The sequence below is a fragment of the Bactrocera neohumeralis genome, unplaced genomic scaffold, assembly GCF_024586455.1.
Source record: "Bactrocera neohumeralis isolate Rockhampton unplaced genomic scaffold, APGP_CSIRO_Bneo_wtdbg2-racon-allhic-juicebox.fasta_v2 cluster11, whole genome shotgun sequence".
Classification (NCBI taxonomy): Eukaryota; Metazoa; Arthropoda; class Insecta; order Diptera; family Tephritidae; genus Bactrocera; species Bactrocera neohumeralis.
Window position 1 is genome coordinate 6316214 of NW_026089624.1, and position 24532 is coordinate 6340745.

Consider the following 24532-nt stretch of genomic DNA (forward strand, 5'->3'; position numbering starts at 1 on the left):
ATTGGAGAAAGTACTATGGCTAATGCCTTGACAAACTCCTGCAATCAAACTGTTAGGCCTTACTAAGCAGATCCAATAAATAAAGAAATATTGGAAAAAAAAATTTTTGAAGATACCGCTTTCAAATATTGCGAGCTCGAGGTCAGCTATTTAGTCACTTTAAGCGCGTTTTCCTCGAAACTGCGTTTTTAAATTTGGTTGCCAAAACCAAACGAACTACTCAACTGAAATGAAGCTGTTATAACCGAGTTTTATAAAAAGCTTAAATAAAATATTTTAGTTTTTTATGGAAAGAATTTATTGAAAATTGAGCGTTTTTTGCTCGAGGAAACCTATGTAACCACTTATAACAAAAGTTTAAAATTAAAAACAAGAAAAAACGTTAACTTCGGCTACACCGGAGCTAATATACCCTTCACAGGTACATTTCTTTTAGTAACTATGTGTCCAGTTTGTATGGAAGCAATATGCTATAGTAATCCAATCTGAACAATTTTTTCGGAGATTATGTTATTACCTTAATCAGTAATTCATGTAAAATTTCGTCAAATGCGAAAGTTTTCCATACAAGCCCTTGATTCCGATCGTTCGGTTTATATGTATGACAGCTATATGCTAAAGTTAACCGATTTGACCAATTTTATCGGATATTACATTGTTGCCTTAGAAAATAATCTATACCGAATTTCGTGAATATGTCTTGTCAAATGCAAAAGTTTTCCATACCAGCATTAGATTCCGATAGTTCAGTTTGTATGGCAGCTATATGCTATAGTAAGCTTATCTGAACAATTTCTTCGCATATTACATTATTATCTTAAAAAGTAATCTGTGCCTACTTATACAGACAGACGGACATGGCTAAATCGACTCAGCTCATCATACTGATCATTTATATATAGACTTCATAGAGTCTCCGACGCTTCTTTCTAGGTGTTACAAACTTCGTGACAAACTTAAATACACTGTTCAGGATATAATTACATGATATACATGATATCCAATACAGAATTGTTTAGCTGTCAGAATTGAAACCGATTCTGATTTTCAATGGTGTCACAGAATCTGATTGTATTTTCGTCTTTTCGAACATACGCAAAACCAATATTCGAACCAGATGTTAAGTAATATGACAAAACTTGTAAATGAATACACTTGGAAGCATTCCTATTAAAGTTTTTAACAAGTTCCGAATTAAAGGAAGTTTTTAAGAGATAACATTTATCGAATGAATAAAGACACGTTTATTCTTCTTCTTCTTAATTGGCGTAGATGATATCAATATCATCGGCATACGCCAGCAGCTGTACACTCTTATAGAAGATGGTACCTTCTCTATTTAGTTCTGCAGCTTGAACTATTTTCTCCAGAAGCAGGTTGAAGAAGTCGCACGATAGGGAGTCGCCTTGTCTGAAACCTCGTTTGGTATCGAACGGCTCGGAGGGGTCCTTCCCGATCCTGACGGAGCTTTTCGTGTTGCCCAACGTCAGTTTACACAGCCGTATTAGTTTTGCGGGGATACCAAATTAAGACATCGCGGCATAAAGGAAGCTCCTTTTCGTGCTGTCGAAAGCAGCTTTGAAATCGACGAAGAGATGGTGTGTGTCGATTCTCCTTTCACGGGTCTTTTTCAAAATTTGGCTCATGGTAAACATCTCATCGGTTGTTGATTTTCCAGGTCTCAAGCCACACTGATAAGGTCCAATCAGTTTGTTGACGGTGGGCTTTAATCTTTCTCACAATACGCTCGATAGGTAGTTGGTGCAGATTGTGGGGTCTCACTTTTTGTGAATTCGGCAGAGCACACTAAAATTCCAATCCTTGGGTATGCTTTCGTCCGACCATATTTTACAAAGAAGTTTATGCATGCTCCTTATCAGTTCTTCGCCGCCGTGTTTGAATAACTCGGCCGGCAATCCATTAGCTTCCGCCGCTTTTCTGTTATTCAGACGGGTGATTGCAATTCGAACTTTTTCATGGTCGGGCAATGGAACGTCGGCTCCGTCTTCATCGATTGGGGAATCGGGTTCGCCTTCTTCTGGCGTTGTACGTTCACTGCCATTCAGCAGGCTGGAGAAGTGTTCCCTCCATAATTTAAGTATGCTCTGGGCATCGGTGACTAGATCACCTTTGGGGGTTCTACAAGAGTGTGCTCCGGTTTTGAAACCTTCTGTAAGCCGCCGCGTTTTTTCGTAGAATTTTCGAGCATTTCCCCTGTCGGCCAGCTTATCAAGCTCTTCGTACTCACGCATTTCGGATTCTTTATTCTTCTGTCTGGAAATGCGTCTCGCTTTTCTCTTCACCTCTCGGTATCTATCCCATCCCGCACGTGTTGTGGTCGATCGTAACGTTGCGAGGTAGGCAGTCTGTTTTCTCTCCGCTGCGACACGGCACTCCTCATCGTACCAGCTGTTCTTTTGGATTTTCCGAAATCCAATGGTTTCGGTTGTAGCTGTACGTAAGGAGCGTGAAATGCCGTCCCACAGTTCCCTTATACCGAGCTGTTGACTAGTGCTCTCAGAGAGCAGGACTGCAAACCGAGTAGAAAATCGTTCGGTTGTCTGTTGTGATTGCAGCTTCTCGACGTCGAACCTTCCTTGTGTTTGTTGACGAGAGTTTTTTTCCTGCACAGAGGCGGGCGCGAATCTTGGCTGCAACAAGATAATGGTCCGAGTCGATGTTAGGACCTCGGAGCTTACGCACATCTAAAACACTGGAGACGTGTCTTCCGTCTATCACAACATGATCGATCTGGTTGGTGGCTTTTCGTTCCGGAGACAGCCAGGTGGCTTGATGTATTTTCTTGTGCTGGAATTTAGTACTGCAGATAACCATATTTCGGACCCCGGCGAAGTCGATCAGACAACCCATATTAAGATGTTTAATCGTGGAGGTTGAATTTACCGACTGTTGCGCCAAAGTTACCTTCTTCGGCCACCCTGGCCTTAAAGTCGCCAATCACGATTTTGACATCGTGGCCGGGACAGCTCTCATAGGTGCGTTCCAAGCGCTCATAGAAGGCATCTTTGGTCCCATTCCTTCTCTTCCGTCGGGGCTTGGTCGCAAATCAGCGATATGTTAAAGAACATCGCTTTGACGCGGATTGTGGCTAAATGTTCATCCACCGGAGTTAATGATAGTACTCTGCGACGGAGTCTCTCTCCCACCACGAATCTACACACCAGACTTGCGCTCCTTTAAATTGCCACAAGGACCTTCTCGCCTCAGTCCTTGTCCCGTCGAACGCATTTCGTGGACGGCGGTGATGTCAGCCTTCACTCTAACGAGGACATCAACCCGCTGGGCAGCGGCACCTTCCCAATTAAGGGCTCGGACATTCCAGGTGTATGCCCTCAAATCGTAATCCTTATTTCGTTTACTATGGTAGTCATCAAAAGAGGGGTCTCTTATCCGAGGCTGGTTGTTATTTTTCATTGCTTTGTACGTGGTTGGTCTCAAACCCAGGGAACAACCCTATGTAGGGGATATCTCGCCTTCTCACGTTAGCTCGCCTTCAAACGGATATTCTCAAGCTACCCAGAGGATACTTGGTCAAAGACCGGAAGCCGTGAGCTGCTTGAGCCATATGTAATAGAAATGTTTCTCGCAACTCCCAAGGTCAGAGAACTTTCCTCTGGCGTGTTCTACACATGACTCCATCCTCTTAGATCATCTTAGAAAAGGTTGTAATCAGCGACAACCGCAAGTCTGCTGACGTGAAGTTGTGTTGTTGTCTAAATAACTGAGTCAATAAGAACGTGTTTTGGTTTTTGTTTGTGTCGGAGGAGGAATCTTCCAGAAGATACTGCCTTAGAAAGGCAGCATGCACGATTCATATTGCCCGCTCAAGATACACCTCTTTCCGGGTAACGCCTAATCGGTATTATCTAACTTTACGGGACTTGCGTAGCAGTACGCCTACGTACTAAACCCTTAACTCCGGCTGCGTTCGTGGATCACTATTGCGGTCTACTCTTTCATTTTCGCCCATACCAACTTTGGTTGCAGCATGTGGCTTATAATTTTGTCAGGCGTCATCCTTTCTCGAGGAGAAGAAAAAGATATACTCGGCGTTTTCATCGGCACTGCTGCAGAATGAACATTTTGTGTCATCGTCGTGGCCGAATCTGTAAAAGTATTTCCTGAAACAGCCATGGCCTGTCAAGAATTGCGTCAGAAAAAAGTCTGTCTCCCCGTGTTATCTCTCAATCCAGGCTGATGCGTTCTTAAGGGGAATTCTGGTTTAGAAATTCGAAAAAATCGATTTTTTTTGTTTGCATATTTTTATAGTATAACCCTTTAAGAAAATGTCCCTAAGAGGATTTTTCGAAATTCAAATTATTTTCCGAGTTACAGCTCATTTTGTGACTCCGACTCCAACTGCGCGCAACTAGTTCTCAAACTTTAAACTCGTTTTTCTCATAACTACTTTTCTAGAAACGGTGTGCAGAGCTTTCTTATACATAATAGTATCGCACTACGAAGAGCTTTCGAAAGAATTTTGTTTTTCATTTTTAAAAAATTGCGAACCACACAAAACGGAAAATACGAAACTTTGTTTTCAAACCTCCACCATTTTGTAAAAAATTTTTTTTTTTCAAAAACGTTTCGTAGTGCGATAACTACACTTTTACTCTTCACGGATTTCGCATAAATTTTAAATTTAGGTCACGGAAAGGATTTATATCCAAGCCATTGTTTCATCAGTCTCTACTTCGCCGACCTGCAGTTTTTTTTAATTTAATTTTTTCCTTATATTATTTAAGTTTTGTATTCTTAGAATATCAATTAAAAGCCTGTAAAAAAATGGATAGTCAAAATAATTTTTGATTTTTTTCTATCCCGTCAAAAAAAAAATACCTAAAATTCGGGCTTCTAAACCAGAATACCCCCTTAATGAGCTTGTGCGTCCATCTTCCACTCTTCGAGGCGCACCTGCCTCTCCTGTTTTCGCACGTCAGCCGTTAGACGCCTATAGATTTAGATTTTAGGTAGGCTCTACGTAACTCTGAGGCCATGACATCCGTCGGCATAAGACCAGATATGATCCTGACCGCTTCATATGAGACCGTTTTAAATGCACAGGTCACTCTGATGGCGCATAGCCTGGTCACTGCATTTGCCTCATTGACATTTGTTTTTTTGGCACAGTGCTTTTCCCCATATAGGGGCCTCATACATCAGGGTTGACTGATTGACTTTAGCTAGAAGGGCTCTCCTACTTTGACTAGAGCCACCAGTGTTAGCCATTATTCTTGACAGGGGCGCTGTCACTGTAGCTGCCTTGCTAGAGGCTTTTTCAACATGCGCTTTGAAATTCAACCTCGTGTCAATCATAACGCCAAGGTATCTCAGCGAGTTTTGCGTTGTAATGTTGTATCCATCGATATTTAAGGTGACCGTTTCTAGGTTTTTCCTGCTGGTGACAAGCACCGCATCCTTTTTTTCTCCAGCCAGCTGCAACTTAGTTTCCGTGAGCCAGTCCTTAATTTTTGCTGTGGTCGCATTGCAGTAGTTTTGAATTTGCGAGAGCTCTTTTGCAACTATCGTCACAGCAATGTCGTCCGCATAGCCAATTATTTGAGCTTCTTTTGGCAGCGGTAGACGTAGCATCCCGTCGTATAGTACTATCCAAAGTAACGGACCCAATACGGAGCCCTGGGGTACTCCACTTGTCACCACGTAGCTTTTTTGGACGGCATCGGTGTCGTACAGTCTATCAGACAGATAGCTACTAATTATCCTTAGCAGATATCCCGGAGTGTCTCTTGCCTCTAAAGCCCTAATTATATGTGGCTAGGATGCAGAATTAAAAGCATTTTTCACGTCAAGTGCGACAACTGCGCAATATTTTTTATCGCCACGCATCCACCTGGTTCCTTCTATGGCCTTGGCCGCAATGTCCGTCAATTTGACTGCGACTCACTGCGTCTGTGGTGGATCGATGTCTTCGGAAACAAAATTGGTTTTCAGACAAGCCAGGCAGCTCTCCTTCTGGGTGACGTTCCAAACCCGTGAATATCAACTTCTCCAATATTTTGGGCATCGTATCGATCATACAAAGTGGTCGATACGCACTCGGCCTGCCCGCCGGTTTGTTTGGTTTCTGGAGGAGGCGCTGCTTCTTCCATACTCTTGGGAAAACGCCTTCGTTTAGACACCTAGAAAAAATTTCCGCGAAGGCCTTCTTGCTGTGTTTAACAGAAATCTTAAGCGCCTTGTTTGGGATGCCATCAAGTTCTGGCGCCTTTGTATTGCCGAATCTTTCCGCCACTTCTACTACCTCCTCCTCGTCGATTTGCAAAATTTCGACCATTGATGGTATTCTTCTGCTCGTATGCTGCTCTTGCGATGGAAAGAGCGTTTTCACCACTTTCTCTAGCAGTGTAGCACACGTTGGTGCCTGGTTTTTACCCCCTTGACCTTTGCCATTACTATTTTATAGGCGTCTCCCCACGGATTTTAATCTACCTTCTCGCATAGTTCTTTGAAGCTGAAGGTCTTAATTCTTTTAATAGCCTTTTTAAGCTCATTCCGCTTTCTTTTAAGGTATTCTCGCAGTCTCGTTTGTTCTGGCGTACCTAAGCTTCTTTGGGAAAGGCGTCTCGCTCTATGACATTCGCTTTTTAGTGCGCTAATCTCCTCGTTCCACCAGTATGCGGACCTTCGGGGTGTGTTTTGCCTTTTTCTACACATGGCCGCGTCGCAGGCTTTACTTATGTGACTAAGCATTTCAGCTTGTCGGTCTAAGTCGGTCGAGCTACCAAATCTTTCATCCAGCATGAGGTGGAAGATGTTCTCATCTAGTGTTTCCACGTTCCATCTTTTTTTCCGTGGCTTTTTTAAACTGCCTTGGTTTTGCGGCTTCTTGCCGATTTCAAACATAATGACAAGGTGATCGCAATGTGTGTAGAAGTCGCACACTTTTCAATGTACAGATCGAGCCGGTGAGTTGCTGGTGAACTTAATATCTATAATCGATCCGCGGCCATTTTTCTCGAAGGTATTTCAACCTCCCGTATTAAGCAGCACAGCATCTAGTAAGGCGAACGTTTTGAGCAGAGCATTACTCCGCCTGTTTGTCTTGCTACTACCCCATTCGATTGCCCTGCTATCACATTTGGTGTAGTTGTAAGGACGTCCTGCACTAATTCATCGAGGATCTGTTCATAAACACCTTGTAGTACACTCGAAGGGAGGTAGCAGCTGTAGAAATAAATTCCGCCTATTTTCGCCCGCGTATAGTATGAATTCCCAAGAGCGGCTTGTCTTTGAAGGCGTTTTCCACACAGGCCCAAATGGCAGCTTTGCTTTCTTTATCGGAAATCCAGGTACCAGCACTTATGTTTTTATACTGCTCACAGACTATCGCCACATCTATATTCTTCTCGTAGATTGTCTGTTTCAGTAACTCTTGGACCGCTTTGCAGTGATTTAGGTTGATTTGTACAACTCTCATTTCGCCTTTTTACATGCCGCTTGGTAGAGGGGACATTTCCAACTTCCCATTCGGTGACCCGTATCCTTTTTTCAGTTAGCTTTGTATGACGCACAGAACGTGTGTATTTTAATGTATTTAATGTATTTGACAGATACTGTTTTTCTTCGACAATGTGACTTATGATACAACGTATGTACAAGGTGCAACGATCTAACGATATCATTCATTGCCACAAAGTACTATTAATCTTTGATTGCTATTGAGAATCATTGCATTTTCATTGCGAATTTACCAATCAATCGTTTCAATCAGAGTTCACCAAATCGAAGTGCATCTGATTTGATCAATATAAATATAAATTGTGAAGCGCAGTATTACACTGTCGAATAAAAAAACAATCGTCCGTGGCCACAGCGGTGAAGCAGTATAAAATTTGTTACTTATTCATCCCAAATGTCGCTAAATATTTGGCGGTAATCTGTTACTACTTTCAGATGGTTTTAGACAGACACTGATGAAATTAACGCTTATTAAAAATTATCGCGACTGATTCATATGCTTCAAGATCCATCTTTCGATACTTTGTCAAAACAACTTTTGGTATTGGCAATAAACATTTTGTTGTACGTGAAAATATTAATAATAATATTACACCACGCTTGTCTCATAGACAACTTAGGCTGAGCCCACACCGGATTAGTTAAAAACGTCTTTGACTAATAAAACACAAAAATATCTTGTGCTCTAACCCACACCAAGCGAAGCACAATGCGACATTTTGTCTCGCTTGGTGTGCATTGAAATAAAACGAAAAAAGAAGAAGGCGAATCAGTTCTTGCAAAGATGTCGTCGGTTTTGTAATTATATATTAGGCTACTTGCCTCGATCAAAAACACTAATTTCTCCGCGTCAATGTTTATTTTAACAACTTGTATGCAGAATAAAAGCACAAAGAAAATGTGTAATTTTGACTATGAAAACCAACGGTTCAGCTATAAGCAACGAAACGTGTTTTTCTGTCGTGTCTTGTCTGTTTCATTCGGTGTGGGTTGCGCCGTAGCTCAGCATGTATGTATGTATCAACAACACAGACGGTTTTGTCGCATTTGGTGTGCGTTGGCTGTATGAAAATACATAAGAAGTTCGACAACAGCTCTTCAAACAAGTCAAAGCACGAACATACGTTTTCGTTTCGTTTTGTTCGGTGTGGGCTGTCACATATGGAGCTATGGGCAGTTGCGTATGAGACAAGAAAAACTGTTTTGACTAACCCGGTGTGGGTTCAGCCTTAGGTGGCATGTTCTCTTAAAGGAAAATATTCCAGTTTGTTTGCATTCGTTAAAGACAGACTGATCAAAAATAGTGTACACTCCAATGCTTTGAAAAAGTAATCTTTCTTTATTTTTAATTGCCATAATTAGTTGCATAAAAATTAACTGTTTTGATGTACAGATAGCTATCATAATTTTAACTTAATATACATACATATATTTGTTACTGTAATAAAGAATAATTTTTTAACTTAGATGTAATATACTTTAATAGTGTACGGCTCTTCATTCTCATTTCAATTGTAAACACTTATAGTGCTAGTTATTTTTAAAAAAATTTCCTAAAAATAACGGAAATGCAAAACAACTTTTTCAAGGTCAGCTAGTATATCCATAAAATCAAAAAGGCCGAAGATATTAAAACATGTTAATTTCGTTTTTTTTCAGATGAGATATATGGACGACATGAGCCGAGTCCAAAACGAATTTTAAAGGATCTCGACCGGAAGTGTAAACTTAATAGTTGTAATACTTGTATACGGGGTAATCTAAAAACTGGCACAGTTTATCAAACTAACAATATAACGGCAATTATTCCAGAAGAAACTCTATTGCGTCAACGTCAACTTTGCCTTCAAAGACAAAATGAGATAAGTAACAGCAGTCAAGAAATTGACATCTCGCGGGGCTCGCTTCTCTTCTATGCAACTCAAAAATTTACTTTAAGGACAAGTGGGTCAAATAAAATCAATGACAACACCGATTTCGTAACAAACAATTTTTCTGAAAAAGGTTTCGATTTGGTTCCAGAACAATATCATACGGCATCTTCACCACAGTAAGTATAATAATACCTTTATACCAAATTTAGTTAATGCCGATATTGTGATGCTTTACGTAAAATTCTTTATTCCACTTTTCCTTCATCCCTTTCATTAGTTCCGATTAAGTAGTAAAAAAGTAAGCAGTTAGATATGCTGAATGGTAAATTATGTTAATTTATACTATCACAAGTTAAAGTGTATTTCTAGACATACTATACTATAGGTTGGTGTCGGAAATGGATCAGTTTATGAATTCTGCCAACCTCTATATACTTATTATTATAAGTTTCAAAAATATAAGTATTCTGAAGTTCCGATAAAATAATAAATGAATAAATAAATAATGAATTTTAATGACAGTATTGTCTTTAGTTATAAATGAATGAATGAAATAGGGTCATGTCTTGGTCTAGCTCCATATTCATAATGATTTGCGTCCCTCCTGTTTATTTTTCTTCATTCTGATCATTTTGATATATCTACGTTACAATGTATAACTATGTATATATCTATCTTGATCAGCTGTAGGTGTTAAAAATAACAGTTTGATGATCAAAATTACATTCTTTAGTAACTCTTATTACGTGCATTTTACATTTTTAGGCAAACACAATATTTGGTCACAAACTGCGAGTATTATGAAACTGATGATATCAACAGTAAATCAACTGATATATGGCTAGATGCAACAGATAAAAATTGTTATGGTGATTGGCCATTAAGCCATAAAAAAAAATCGATCGATAATAGCAAGAAAGAACAGTTATATGGATGTTCAAATGCAAACTCAACGATATATGTAACCCAAGTACCATCAACATTACCAATTCCTAAGAGTTACAAAATAACAAGCACTGGTACTAGCTTTGATTTATTAACAAATAAGTTAAGCGGCGAACAAACTAAAAAAAAAAATGGTGGTACTTTTATAAAAAAATTAAATTCAAGTAGTAATGAAGATTTCGGTAGACAGTTTTTGACAATAGAGGAAGGAAATCAAATCCAATCAATCCAACAAATAATAAGCTGTTCAAAACCCATACCAAATGAATGCTACAAGAAAAGTAACGACAGCATTAAATCCAATGTCAATGCAAAAGAACACGAATGCATTAAACGCCCAAGCAATAATGTAGATAACTCATGTAACACAATTAATGCAAACGTAAATAGCAGTGGGAGTAGCAGTAGTAGTGCCGACAAACGTAATTATAGTAAAAGTAGGAGTGGAAGTGGAAGTAAGAGTAGCAGTAGTAGTAATAGTTGTAATTGTGATATAACGGGTGATAACAGTACATTGCATGGTTTTGGTGTTGGTGTATTAAGCAGTTTTTTGGGTGATTGTGATTCTGCAAGCAACACTGCGCAAGCTCAACCGCCGTCAATATATCATTCTCAATTTGTGGAACAGTGTCAACATAATAAAACTGTTGAGCTTAGCTGGGACGTACCTCATCAGACATTTTTAAACCAAACAAGTAATCCTAATTGTAAATCTACAGTTTTTATTGAGATAGAAACACAAGCACCATTAACAGAACTTAAAACGATTTTAAGACACGGCTCAGGCGATATCACCGACTGCGATAGTTGCAGCGAACTGCAATTATTGAATTCAAATGATAATAAAGCTGATTTAGATATTGATTGTAAGAGTTTGGAAGATAACACTAACGATATAAATTCGAAAAATTTGAATGTTGGCAACGTCATCGAGCGTGGAGGGATCAAAAGCTTAAAAACTCGGTTAGACTATTGTAATGTAAATAAAGAATTCCAGCCTTTGAGCCAATACAAATCATTCGATTATTCATTAATAAAATATTACGAACAGAAAAGAAAAGAAAACGAAGACAACGCTAAACATCATTTTGATATATCGGAGACTTTTATGTCCGACCAACGTTCTAAAGATATTTTTGGCAACATGGATCTTGAAAGCAATCGAGAGCAACCAGGTGGAACTGATGGCGGAGCAATTAAGCGTACAAACAATAATAGTTTAGCAAGTAAAGAAAATTTTGATAAAGGACAGGTAGCTGCTTATCCAACATTTGGTATGTTTGAAAAAACATTTATATGTATACTAACTATAAACATTATAAAATATTAAATTTGGCAAATAATTGTATGTCCAAAATAAAGCACATGTTATGATATGATAACATGAAATATTTATGATGAAAATCTAATAAAAAGCTAGCTAATATCGGGTGATTTTTTAAGAGCTTGATAACTTTTTTTAAAAAAAAAACGCATAAAATTTGCAAAATCTCATCGGTTCTTATTTGAAACGTTAGATTGTCTATGACATTTACTTTTGAAGATAATTGTAAATGTTTTGCGTCTTAGGTGGTCCATTCGGAAAGTCAATTTTGGGCAACTTTTTCGAGCATTTCAACGACACAGAAGATGAATGGGACTTTAACTCCAAATTGGTGTGGTTTGTACTTGTTTGGACCGTATTTTCTCAAAGATGCTGTTGGACGCAACGTTACGGTGAATGGCGATCGCTATCGTTCGATGCTAACAAACTTTTTGTTGCCAAAAATGGAAGAGCTGAACTTGGTTGACATGTGGTTTCTTTTCATTGTGAGGGTTTTTTCATTTTGCACCTGTGTAAGAACAAATGCATATTTTGTAATATTTTTTGTGGGGCTACGTCAAGTCTAAAGTCTACAGAAATAAGCCAGCAACTATTCCATAAATACTGAAGAAATCTGGGCTATCTGTCAAATGTCAAAATACTTTCCGATGTCCCAAGACGCAGCATGTCAACATAAATTATCTTCAAAAAGCAAATGTTATGAACCAATCTAACGTTTCAAATAAAGAACCGATGAGATTTTGCAAATTTTATGCGTTTTTTTTTTAAAAAAAGTTATCAAGCTCTTAAAAAATCGCCCGATATAAAGTATTTTTGCGCACCGCATACGCTCCAAGTTCAAGGATTTAAGATGTGATGGGATAGGGAATGCAGAAAATTGTCCGACTCGAAAGTTTCGGGCTTGTGTCGGTCGACTATCAGCGACTAAGGTCTTCGTGTGTAAACCCAGTCTAATTGTGTATCTGTAGAACAGCGAAAAATTTAAAAATTCATTTCTAATAGTAAATTTGTTAAAAATATTTGATGATTCGATATAATACTCAAATCATGGCTGATATTGGCATTAACCAATCCTATTCTTTGAAATGTACTCGCATCAATTTTTAGCAAATGGACCTTTGGGAACTGATGTTAATCTTGGGACATCAAACATTCCCGACACTATAAATGGCACAACAATTGCTGGTGGAATAAACCAGCAAAAGACAGTAACTAATACTACTACGCAAAAGCGGCCGCAAAGACGAGGGGGGAAGCCGCAACCTGATCGACCTCAACGTGTTTTATTTTGTTTGGGGATAAAAAACCCACTTCGGGCATTATGCATCAGTATAGTCGAGTGGAAGCATCCTTTTCAATTACTGATATTATCTTAAAAAATAAAACTTATTTACTAATGTACGTGTATGAGTATTATATAGGAATCTCACGCGATTTTCCTATATATAAAAAAATAAATTTAACATTTAATAATTTACAGACCATTCGAGTATTTGATATTGTTAACTATTTTTGCGAATTGTGTTGCCTTAGCGGTTTACACCCCTTATCCATATAGCGATTCCAATGTAACTAATCAGGCTTTGGTATGTTTTATGATCACAATACGTATGTAGATACTTATTTAATTACAAGCTTCTTTTTTTTACAGGAAAAGATAGAATATATATTTTTAGTAATATTTACAGCAGAATGTGTTATGAAAATAATTGCGTATGGATTTCTACTACACAGCGGCTCGTATTTGAGAAATGGGTGGAATATTTTAGATTTTTTTATTGTGGTTATAGGGTAAGTGATATTTTCTTTCTATTCTTATTTTGACTTCTTGACGCGCATAGATTTTGTACGCTTTATTATCATCAATTGGCATTATAACTTGAATCGGATAATTTGAAATTATCGGGATGTGTTTTAACGCTCCTAATTTATCAAAAAATTTATAAATATAATGTTACCAGATATTAATCAATGCTGTATATAAATATCCATTTCTTTATTCTCAATGTCTAATTTTATCTATTATACACATACATATGTATGAATTTTATAAAGTGTTTGAGAAAGTCATGATATCTTTACACGAAAATACTAAAAATGTAAACATTAATTTTGCTATGGATAAGTTTGTGAGGCATTGAAAAATACTTTCATTATGTTATGTATTCCTGTTCAGAAAGAAATTTTGTGTTAAAATAGTTCAAAATAGCACTCGTTGACAAGAGATTACAGTGTTCTTTTTTACTTTCATGGAAGGTCAATTCCATTGCTATTGATTTCTTGCTGGGGAACCTCTCTAACCTCTCTCTTACAAGAGGTTTTTGAAACATTTTTACGTAACCCTTACCTGGTTTTAAACTTGATCAGTTGCCTTTCTTGCGTGATTTGTTGCGCCCTTTTAAACGTTGAGTTTATATTTATTAAATTATGGTTGTCTTCGATTCGGCAAACGTTAGTCTGCAGCGAATCAACAAACTATGCGCAATAGCGTCATGAAGCATTCTTAGTGTAGAAATTATTTTGTTCTTCGCTAAAAAACGTTGTTACCCTTTAATCAGTAAAACTGATCTAAAATGTATTGCTAATGTCTGGTTTACTTCCATATATAAATTCACATGAAGGAAAATAAGAAATTTAATAGTACTTATGTTTTCAATACTTTTTGGTAGCATGATAAGTACTGTTCTTTCAAATCTTATGAAGGAAGGTTTCGATGTAAAAGCACTTCGAGCTTTCCGAGTGCTACGACCTCTTCGACTTGTTTCTGGAGTTCCAAGTAAGTTATTTTTTAAATTAATTTGACAAATCAAATAATATCTATTATATATAATTACTTAAGTCAATGAATTATTTAAAACTAATGGTTGCACTTCTAAAGCTGGACTGAACATTAGAAACCCGTTGGTATTCAAAAGCATAAATTTTACTGGATTTCTTTTCCTCGGTATACCATTTATTACATTAGAAATACATCGATATTAAAAAAAATATATGATTTTATTGTATTTATTTTGCTTGGGTATACCATTTATGTAAAAAGACATACATAAATGTATATATGTTGGTTGTTTACTAAGGGATCGTCTCAGTGTGAAATTTTCGAAAAATCTATTTTTTTGTTGCATTATCGGATAGTATACACTGTAGTAAACATTCTCTGAAATTTTTAAATCGAAATTCAAATTTTTACGGTCGCTGCAGCGTTTCTTGTAGAAACAGAGTAGGGAACGGAGCGACACAGTCTTTAAACGCGTTTTTCTCAGAAGGGTGTTTTTCAAAATGGTTTCCACTCTCAAAGCAATACTTTTGAAGATATCTAATTCCACTTGGGAAAGAACTTTTTTAACGTCATTCTCTATCGTGCTATGCAACCTTGTTTTTGTTTTTTTTTTTTTGAAAGCTTCCTATTTTCTTCTACGAAAAACTGACGAAAAAAGGGCCCAATTCGATACTTTTTGTTCAAACCGCCGCCATTTTGTCAAATTTCAAAAAAAAGCTTCATTGTGCGATAGCGACTTTCCTACTTACTTTTTGAAATTTTTGTTTTAAATCGAAATTATGGCAGCAAAAAAATTATCTGTTGCCTTCGCTTCACCTGTCTCCTTTTGCCTTTCTTTCCCTCCGCTCCATGGGAAGTTGGCTGCCAACATTACATTCGGTCATCTTTCTCATCATTTGTACCAGATGTCATATCTTCATCAACTTCGAAAAGTGCCTGAAGATTCATATTATCCACGATAGTGTATGTAACCCTGGGTTCCATTAGTTAGATAACGTTTTATTCGAAAAATGAGTTACTTTTATCTCCTCTTTGTTTTTCTGTACCTTTCTTTCATTATTTGTCAAAGTTTCTTTTATACGATTCCTGAGCTTTCTAAATATTCGCCCTGCATTCTTCTCTCAGGGTACGACGATCCTCATGGAAGACCCTCAACAATACTGAAGAAACGAATAGAAAAATAATTTAGAAAAACCATAAAATAAAGGGTAAATATACTTCGACGTGGAACCTAAGATATCCAAATGATCGACATGGATGCACTCAACTCAGTCTGACATGTGCTGCTTCTTTTTTTTCTAAATGTGCTATGATAAAATCTTCTCGGATCGCGTGCATCGTTTTCTGCGAGCTTATGTTACCAAAATTGTAAACGTTTCGTATAATTTATTTTTCCATATTTCTCGGTACTACAAATAGCTCTCGTTCCTTCCATGCTTGTATAGTACCCCGGTTTTCGTGACATAATCCGCGTATGGTGTGTCGTCGAGAATTGCAGCTTTCGCTTTTAGGTGATCATCATGTTGTTTGGCCTTCGGAATTTGTACTTTTCTGCGATGTAACCACCACAATTCTATAACGGCTTAGGCTGTTCTTCATTCTGTCTCCTACTCGATCTTCAATATTACGGTTAAAATCTTGAAAACTCATAAACCATTGAAGTACTACTTTTTTCGCTATACAATTCATACTGAATTCCCATTGAATAATGGCGAAACCTCTTTGTTGTTAAGTACGCAGCTTTGACTTCGTGAAAGTAACAATGTGGCTGTTCTTCTTGGGGTGAGATTTGTCACTTTCTTCATGCTCATCTACTAATGTCTTACGCTCTTGCATAAGGGCTGTCTTCAAATCAAGTATTCCTTACTGCTGCACGGGACCAATCTGAAATTCTGCTATGCTATGCCAAGCTAAGATAGTATAATTTTGAATAAACTTCATAAAATATAGTTTACTTACTGCATGAACACTGTTGGCAAGTTACAAAATCAAAAACGGTTTTTTGCAAGGTCATTTTACTGTCTATGTTTGCGTTGGACTCACGAACTATACCAAGTTTAAACCACTCGTCTACTTGGCTCATAACAATGTCATGCTCTGCAGATAATCGAGTTGGACTCTCATTGAAATGAATAAAATCGTCTTTTGGTATTATTTTCACCAGAATTAATTAATTACATAGTTTTTAAATTCTGGCACCATCTCTATAATATTGCAGCATTTAAATTCGACCTCTTGTGTATTCTCTTTGTCTAATCGGGGGAAAAAATGTCCTAAGCATTAACTTCTAATTGGAATTGCGAAATAAAAACACTCAATCGACAATAATTTAATTGTTTATTTTGTGATCAGATATTACATTATCAACTTCAACTTCTAAAGATAACGCACCCTTCGGCGCTATCGCAATATTTCCCTGTCGGCCAGCTTGTCAAGCTCTTCGTACTCACTCATTTTGGCGTCTTTCCTTTTTTGTTTGCCAATTGATCAATTGTAACGTTACGAGGTAGGCAGTCTGTTTTATCTCCACTGCGACACGGCACTACTCATCGTACCAGCTGTTATTTTACCTTTTCTGAAAACCAATGGTTTCGTTTGTAGGTGTGCGTAAAGAGTTTGAAATGCCATTTTAAACCACTTTTCAATTGTAATAGTCACATCCTCATATTCTCGAACATCAACTCTAATAGATCGCTTGAATTCACCAAATTACAACACACGTTCGAGTCTTGCATTTCGATGTTTTCAACGGTTCCTTCCACTTCAATCAATTTTTGATTTTTTTCTGTTACTTCCTTCTTCTTTTTGCTCCTTCTGTATACGGTCATCATTCTTACGATTTATACGTTCAAAGGTTGAGTTATCATGTAAAAAGTGAATCATATTGTTTACGAGGTTGTATATAAAGAATGTATAATTCACTTAATTCAATTTTATAAAAAGGAGATATCCGCTGCTGGCCCATGTGAAGTTGGTTGCCAACATCACGCATTTATTGAGGATGGTAAATACAAATGGTTATATGTATGTCGTCATATGTCCTACAGTTTGGACTGCTATTGTGAGTAACAAAGTGATGTGAAAATTTTCGAAGTAGGAAGTTCGGATTTTTGCCACGAATTTTTCCAATATAGTTGACCATACCTCTTTTCCTAAAGTAAAAAAAAATTAACTCTCTGTGATATCTGCGAAAAAAAAAGCGATGAAGCTGTTTAAAACATTAACAGTGATCTGATTTTTAAGAAAATATGTAAATCATAAACATGGTATGAGTTTGTATTTAATTTTGTTTATAAACTTTGGAATATTGTTATTATATATATAATGTATTTTTCGTAAAAAAAATCCAATTTGTGTTAATATCCACGTTACGGAAGGTGGCGAGTTTTCATTTACATTGAAACAACAAGATTGCTCAAATGTGGTTAAGAGATAACAAAAGCAACTACGTTGTCATTGCGGAAGGGTCACTAGGACTTCGCTGAGTAAATGAAACATTATGCGTACGAGTATATCTAATGTTCGGTCCGTCCTTTTTATACTCTTGCAACCAGTTGCTACAACCTAACGGTTGTACGTATCACCTAAAACTAATCGAGATAGATATAGGGTTATATTTATATAAAAAGAAGAAATCCAGTTGACTGTTTGTCTGTCCGTCCGACCGTGCAAGCTGTAACTTGAGTAAAAATTAAGATCTCTCGATGAAACTTGGTATGTTGGTTCCTTAGTACAAAAACAATTTCGAGTTCGTAGATGGGCGCAATCGGACCACTGCCACGCCCACAAATCGCCATTAACCGAAAACATATATAAACATATAAAGTGTTGTAACTAAGCACTAAATTACGATATAAAGCTGTAATTTGGTACAGAGGATCGCAGTAGCAAGGAACACCTGTGGGCAAAATATTTTAAAAAGTGGACGTGGACCCGTCCGCTAACCATCCGTCTCCTAAGCCACATAAGCTACAACAACCAAATTTGCTGAGTACAAATCTTATAAGAACTTCTACCGATAGTGTGAAAATGGATGAAATCAGAGGATAACCTCGCTCACTCCCCATATAACGATACTGTTAAAAACTACTAAAAGCGCTATAAATCAATAACTAAATACGCCAGAGGCATTAAATTATATCTTCAAGATGGTATGTGAAGGATTTATAGAGTGAAAATTGGTCATTGGGCGTGGTACCGCCCACTTTTTGGTGAATTCCCTTATCTCTGGACGCGACTAACCGATTTCGTAAAAAATTGGTACGCGGTATTCTTTTTACATTCCTATGTCACGTTGCGAATTCGGACAATAACCACGCCTACTTTCCATATAGAACAATTTTAAAGTCCACTTGATTTTTTACTTTCCAGTACACAAATCAAGAAGCAATTAGTATAACGGGATTAAACTTAGCATGAATAATACCTTTAGTGTATGCCAAAAATTGTTCATATCCAACAAAAATGGTTCAAGCCCCAGGCACCAAATATTTGGACCTCAGTACCTATAGTTGACTTTTGATCGAAAATATGGGTCAATGAGTGACATAGATAACTGAAATTAAGGGATAATGCTTCTATTATAATGGTATGTCTGTATGTCAAAAATGGGTTGAATCGGAACAATACTTCCCTTATCCCCCATATACCTACATAATATAAATATAATCGAACTTCCGGGGAACCTCGTACCGCATATATCGACCAATATGTGACTTATCTCAGTGAAAATGAGCTAGCGTGTTTTACTCATAACAGTGTACCTTTGTGCCTAACATAGATAAATTTGAGCGAAAACTTGACTAACCTATGACTTGACTATATGACTAATATCAGGATTATCAAACATCCGCCTGTCTTTACTCTATATGATTGGTTTTTAGTATGTGACATGTTAATAGTATGTGGTATTGGGAAAAATAGATAAAATCTGGTCGATACTACCCCAACTTCCATATACTACATATAATCGTTTTTGTGTCTCTAACTAACAGGGTTATATATGTATTGTTTAGTATATGTATATATAAAATTGCTTCGATTTCGATTCTCAGGTTGACGTTTTACACCATAAAGTATTTCCCTGGCTTTGATTCTTGTAAGTTGCGAGAGTATAAAATGTTCGGTTGCACCCGAACGTTGCCCTTCCTTACTTGTTTTATTATTATGTATATATAAATTATGTTTCAAAAAAATAATTACCAATTTTAACTGCTATTCGTTAAAGGTTTACAGGTTGTACTGAATTCGATCCTTCGAGCTATGATACCACTTTTACATATTGCTTTACTAGTTTTATTTGTCATTATCATATACGCAATTATTGGATTAGAGCTGTTTTCTGGAAAATTACATAAAACTTGCCTTCGCCCAGATACTGGTTAGTCATTTACACTCGTTGCCACGTAAAGCTTACCACTCAATATTTTCAAGTGTTTTGCATATTTGACAACACTTTATAGTGAAAGAAAAAGTCCGAGAAAAAATTAAGAAAGTATAGTGGTAAGCAGGGTTCTCATTTACTACTCCGTAGCAGCAAAATTTCTATTAATTAATTAATCTAATTATTGCTATGCTATCGCTGCCGCTCTCACTTTGTCGGGAGCCACAGCATAGCCTTAGCATAACAATGTAAAGTATGTGCTCTACTCTGCTCCGAGTTTTGTTAGGTAAAAAACTATAGCTGGAGCGGGAGCAAAAAATTAAATTCTGCGCTAAGCTCTGGCGTAGCGGTAGCAAAAAATTGGGAGCGGTAGCACAGCAGAGCTAATGAAAATTTTCATGTGCTACAGCTCCCGCATGTGCTTGCTGTTTTTTTTTCTTTTTTGCTATTTTCTGTCATAATATTTGAATTAATTGAATAATTCAAACAAAAAAATGTTATGCAAATCATTTTGGCACTTGTTGCGTCAAGTGACTTTATAAATCTAAAATCAAATATTTTAAGAAATATATTAATAAAGTGAATTAAATAATAATTGAATAAATTATAAATGTTTTTTTATTATGTTAAATATTTACCATTTTTATATTACCAAAAACATCATCTATGTATTCCAAATGTATTACAATACTCAATTACTATGAATTTTCGAAATTAATTTTAACTACATATACTTTCCCCCTTTTTATATACATTAGTTTGTTTTTTGAACTATTAATTTTTTTCAGTCCCGTCACGAAATTTCCTTGGAAATACCCCAAAAAAATTCCCTGAAAATTTTAGCCCTAAATATTAACATTAAGAACTGGACCGAGGCATGTAAAAATTTTCCATTGAAAATACACTACAATCCTGATTTTTTATCTTTAAATTCCTACAGATCAGAGGTATTTTATGGCATCGCTTTGACTTTAGACGCTATAGCTCTTGTCAGTTATACAAAAAAATGCGTTTTGCTTAAATATTCAATTAATTCAAATATTATGACAGAAAATAGCAAAAAAGAAAAAAAACAACAAACACATGCGGGAGCTGTAGCACATGAAAATTTTCATAAGCTCTGCTGTGCTACCGCTCCCAATTTTTTGCTACCGCTACGCCAGAGCATAGCGCAGAATTTAATTTTTTGCTCCCGCTCCAGCTATAGTTTTTTACCTAACAAAACTCGGAGCAGAGTAGAGCACATACTTTACATTGTTATGCTAAGGCTATGCTGTGGCTCCCGACAAAGTGAGAGCAGTAGCAAGAGTAAAATGAAATACTACGAGAGTAGCTGGTGGTAAGCATTGCGTGGCCACGAGCGTATATAAGTAAATAATAAATATTATTACTTTTTGGTTAATTTACTTCGACTAATAAAGGTGAACATATGAAAGATGAACACCCATGTGGTACTGGATTTCAATGTCAAGAAGGTTATGTATGCCATGAAAAATGGGACGGCCCTAATTATGGTATAACTAATTTCGATAACTTTGGTTTGGCTATGTTGACCGTGTTTCAGTGTGTTACTTTAGAAGGTTGGACAGATGTGCTGTATAACGTAAGGATACTACTCACGCACAAACTTAGCTTTGTTTACATTCGTATTTATACAATAGATTCAAGATGCCATGGGAAGTACGTGGCAATGGATTTACTTCGTTTCAATGGTTATATTAGGGGCCTTTTTCGTAATGAATTTAATTCTCGGTGTGTTGTCTGGTGAATTTTCAAAAGAGCGCACAAAAGCTAAAAACCGTGGAGACTTTCAAAAACTTAGGGAAAAACAACAAATAGAAGAAGATGTGCGCGGCTATCTGGATTGGATTACCCAAGCGGAAGATATTGAACCTGATGTCGATGGTAATTTATTGCAAGATGGAAAAACAAAACCGACCAACGAGGCCAATTCAATGGATCAAATGGAAGAGGAGGGTCAAGAAATTCAAATATCTGAATCCTGGTGGCGTAAGAAAAAGAAAGATTTAGATCGTCTGAACCGCAGAATGCGACGGTCTTGTAGGAAAGCTGTAAAATCGCAAGCTTTTTATTGGCTAATAATAATGTTAGTGTTTCTGAATACCGGCGTACTTGCTACCGAACATTATGGGCAACCAATTTGGCTCGATAACTTTCAAGGTAACTATTCATTTACATTTTATCCTCAATATAAAGTGTAATTATTCTTATAGAGTATACAAATATATTCTTCATTGGATTATTTACCTGTGAAATGATGCTTAAAATGTATAGTTTGGGATTTCAAGGATATTTTGTGTCGCTGTTTAATCGTTTCGATTGTTTTGTTGTGATTGGTAGTATAACGGAAACAATACTAACAAACACGGGGATAATGCCGCCATTGGGAGTATCAGTACTACGTTGCGTTCGACTCTTACGAGTTTTTAAAGTCACAAAGTAAGTTAAGACTTTATTTAAAATTTAGATCGAACCAATTCCATGCTTTCCATATATCCATTATAATACTTTTCGTCTAACTAGTAGACATTCCATATAGATTAGATTTGTGCGATAGTATTATTGTAAGGGAATGGTTTGCTGAGAATTATGAGATTTGATACCAACAATAAGTTCAATCGGTCCGTCTTTTCTCCTAGCCTTTATAAGATGTTTTTACTGAATTATATTAATACTTCAACGTACTTATAAATTTTGGATGCGGATTAAGATAATTTAATGATGAAAAATTGTGAGATGATGTGATAACAAAACGAGCATAATTACCTTAAAAATTTACCGTGCGATTCTGTACTGTGATACAGTCTCAAGTCTCTAAATTTGAGATTTTAAGTTAGAGACAATTTTCGAAACTTAAGACGATTTTGCTATTCTGTAAATGACAGTCACAAAATCTATTACATTTCATTATTCAGAGATGTTTTTACACGTAAATGAAAATAAATATGTCGATAACAAATATTAAATTTTTTATAATATAGTCAAAAAACATAATTATGAATAAAAATAAAAATATATGTTGACTTTGTTTCATAAAATGTACGAAATTTATGTAAAATTTATTTATTTTTAACCTTTTCGTGTTTGAGTTGCTTACAAAATATAAAAAACAACAATCGATTAATATCTATGATGATCTCTTCTTCAGTATATTCAAAATGGCAGACAAGAGTTCTTTTTAGTTTTGTGACTGGCTAACTATCAGGTCTCAAATTTGAGGCAATATTTTGAGACTAACGCTAGAGACTGTTTAGTGAATAGTAACTAGTCACAAATTGAGACTTTACATCAAAATGCCTCAAATAGAGACTAGAGACTGGTTACATAATCCCGCTATTAGACTGTCTATTTTTGTGATAGTAATAAACCTAGGTGGCAAAAAGGGATAAATTTGGGCCAATAAATCCCTTAGACCCCGTATACCTAATATGATGATTTTCAAACTTCTGTTTGTTTTATATATTGATCTATGTGTAGTAAAATTAAGTGAAAGTATGGACTTTCATATACTATACAAGAATTCCGTAATGAAATTTAATGAAATCGATCGATGAATCACCACAGTTCCTATATATAGTTAATGCATGTAACTATCACTGTTATTATTATTATATGTTTATAGACAATAGTCCAATTCTGTCTACTTGTAATACCAACTTCTTAGGAAAGCCAGGGAACATTTGTACCAAGTTCTATAAAGATATCATAATTTTCTCCAAACTGTTATATTTCTCGACAAATTTTAGGTATTATAAACGCTATTTGAGTGAACAGAACTATTATATCGGGTGATTTTTTAAGAGCTTGATAACTTTTTTTAAAAAAAAACGCATAAAATTTGCAAAATCTCATCGGTTCTTTATTTGAAACGTTAGATTGGTTCATGACATTTACTTTTTGAAGATAATTTCATTTAAATGTTGACCGCGGCTGCGTCTTAGGTGGTCCATTCGGAAAGTCCAATTTTGGGCAACTTTTTCGAGCATTTCGGCCGGAATAGCCCGAATTTCTTCGGAAATGTTGTCTTCCGAAGCTGGAATAGTTGCTGGCTTATTTCTGTAGACTTTAGACTTGACGTAGCCCCACAAAAAATAGTCTAAAGGCGTTAAATCGCATGATCTTGGTGGCCAACTTACGGGTCCATTTCTTGAGATGAATTGTTCTCCGAAGTTTTCTCTCAAAATGGCCGTAGAATCGCGAGCTGTGTGGCATGTAGCGCCATCTTGTTGAAACCACATGTCAACCAAGTTCAGTTCTTCCATTTTTGGCAACAAAAAGTTTGTTAGCATCGAACGATAGCGATCGCCATTCACCGTAACGTTGCGTCCAACAGCATCTTTGAAAAAATACGGTGCAATGATTCCACCAGCGTACAAACCACACCAAACAGTGCATTTTTCGGGATGCATGGGCAGTTCTTGAACGGCTTCTGGTTGCTCTTCACCCCAAATGCGGCAATTTTGCTTATTTACGTTGCCATTCAACCAGAAATGAGCCTCATCGCTGAACAAAATTTGTCGATAAAAAAGCGGATTTTCTGCCAACTTTTCTAGGGCCCATTCACTGAAAATTCGACGTTGTGGCAGATCGTTCGGCTTCAGTTCTTGCACGAGCTGTATTTTATACGGTTTTACACCAAGATCTTTGCGTAAAATCTTCCATGTGGTCGAATAACACAAACCCAATTGCTGCGAACGGCGACGAAT

The 24532-nt window shown here is 36.7% G+C and overlaps 1 protein-coding gene across 3 annotated transcripts in view; it reads left to right on the plus strand.

Moving 5' to 3' along the window:
• The first annotated feature begins 9154 nt into the window (after window positions 1-9154).
• The window catches only part of LOC126765662 (voltage-dependent calcium channel type D subunit alpha-1), a 74314-nt gene continuing 58936 nt past the window's right edge, over window positions 9155-24532 (plus strand). For all 3 annotated transcript variants that reach the window (XM_050483228.1, XM_050483229.1, XM_050483226.1), the window contains exons 1-11: window positions 9155-9255; window positions 9313-9550; window positions 10140-11593; window positions 12751-12988; window positions 13124-13229; window positions 13295-13434; window positions 14313-14419; window positions 19650-19802; window positions 21227-21408; window positions 21467-21986; window positions 22040-22265. In XM_050483228.1, coding sequence (XP_050339185.1) covers window positions 11428-11593; window positions 12751-12988; window positions 13124-13229; window positions 13295-13434; window positions 14313-14419; window positions 19650-19802; window positions 21227-21408; window positions 21467-21986; window positions 22040-22265 — 1838 coding nt within the window. In that variant the 5' untranslated portion in view covers window positions 9155-9255; window positions 9313-9550; window positions 10140-11427. The remainder of the gene's footprint in view (window positions 9256-9312; window positions 9551-10139; window positions 11594-12750; window positions 12989-13123; window positions 13230-13294; window positions 13435-14312; window positions 14420-19649; window positions 19803-21226; window positions 21409-21466; window positions 21987-22039; window positions 22266-24532) is intronic.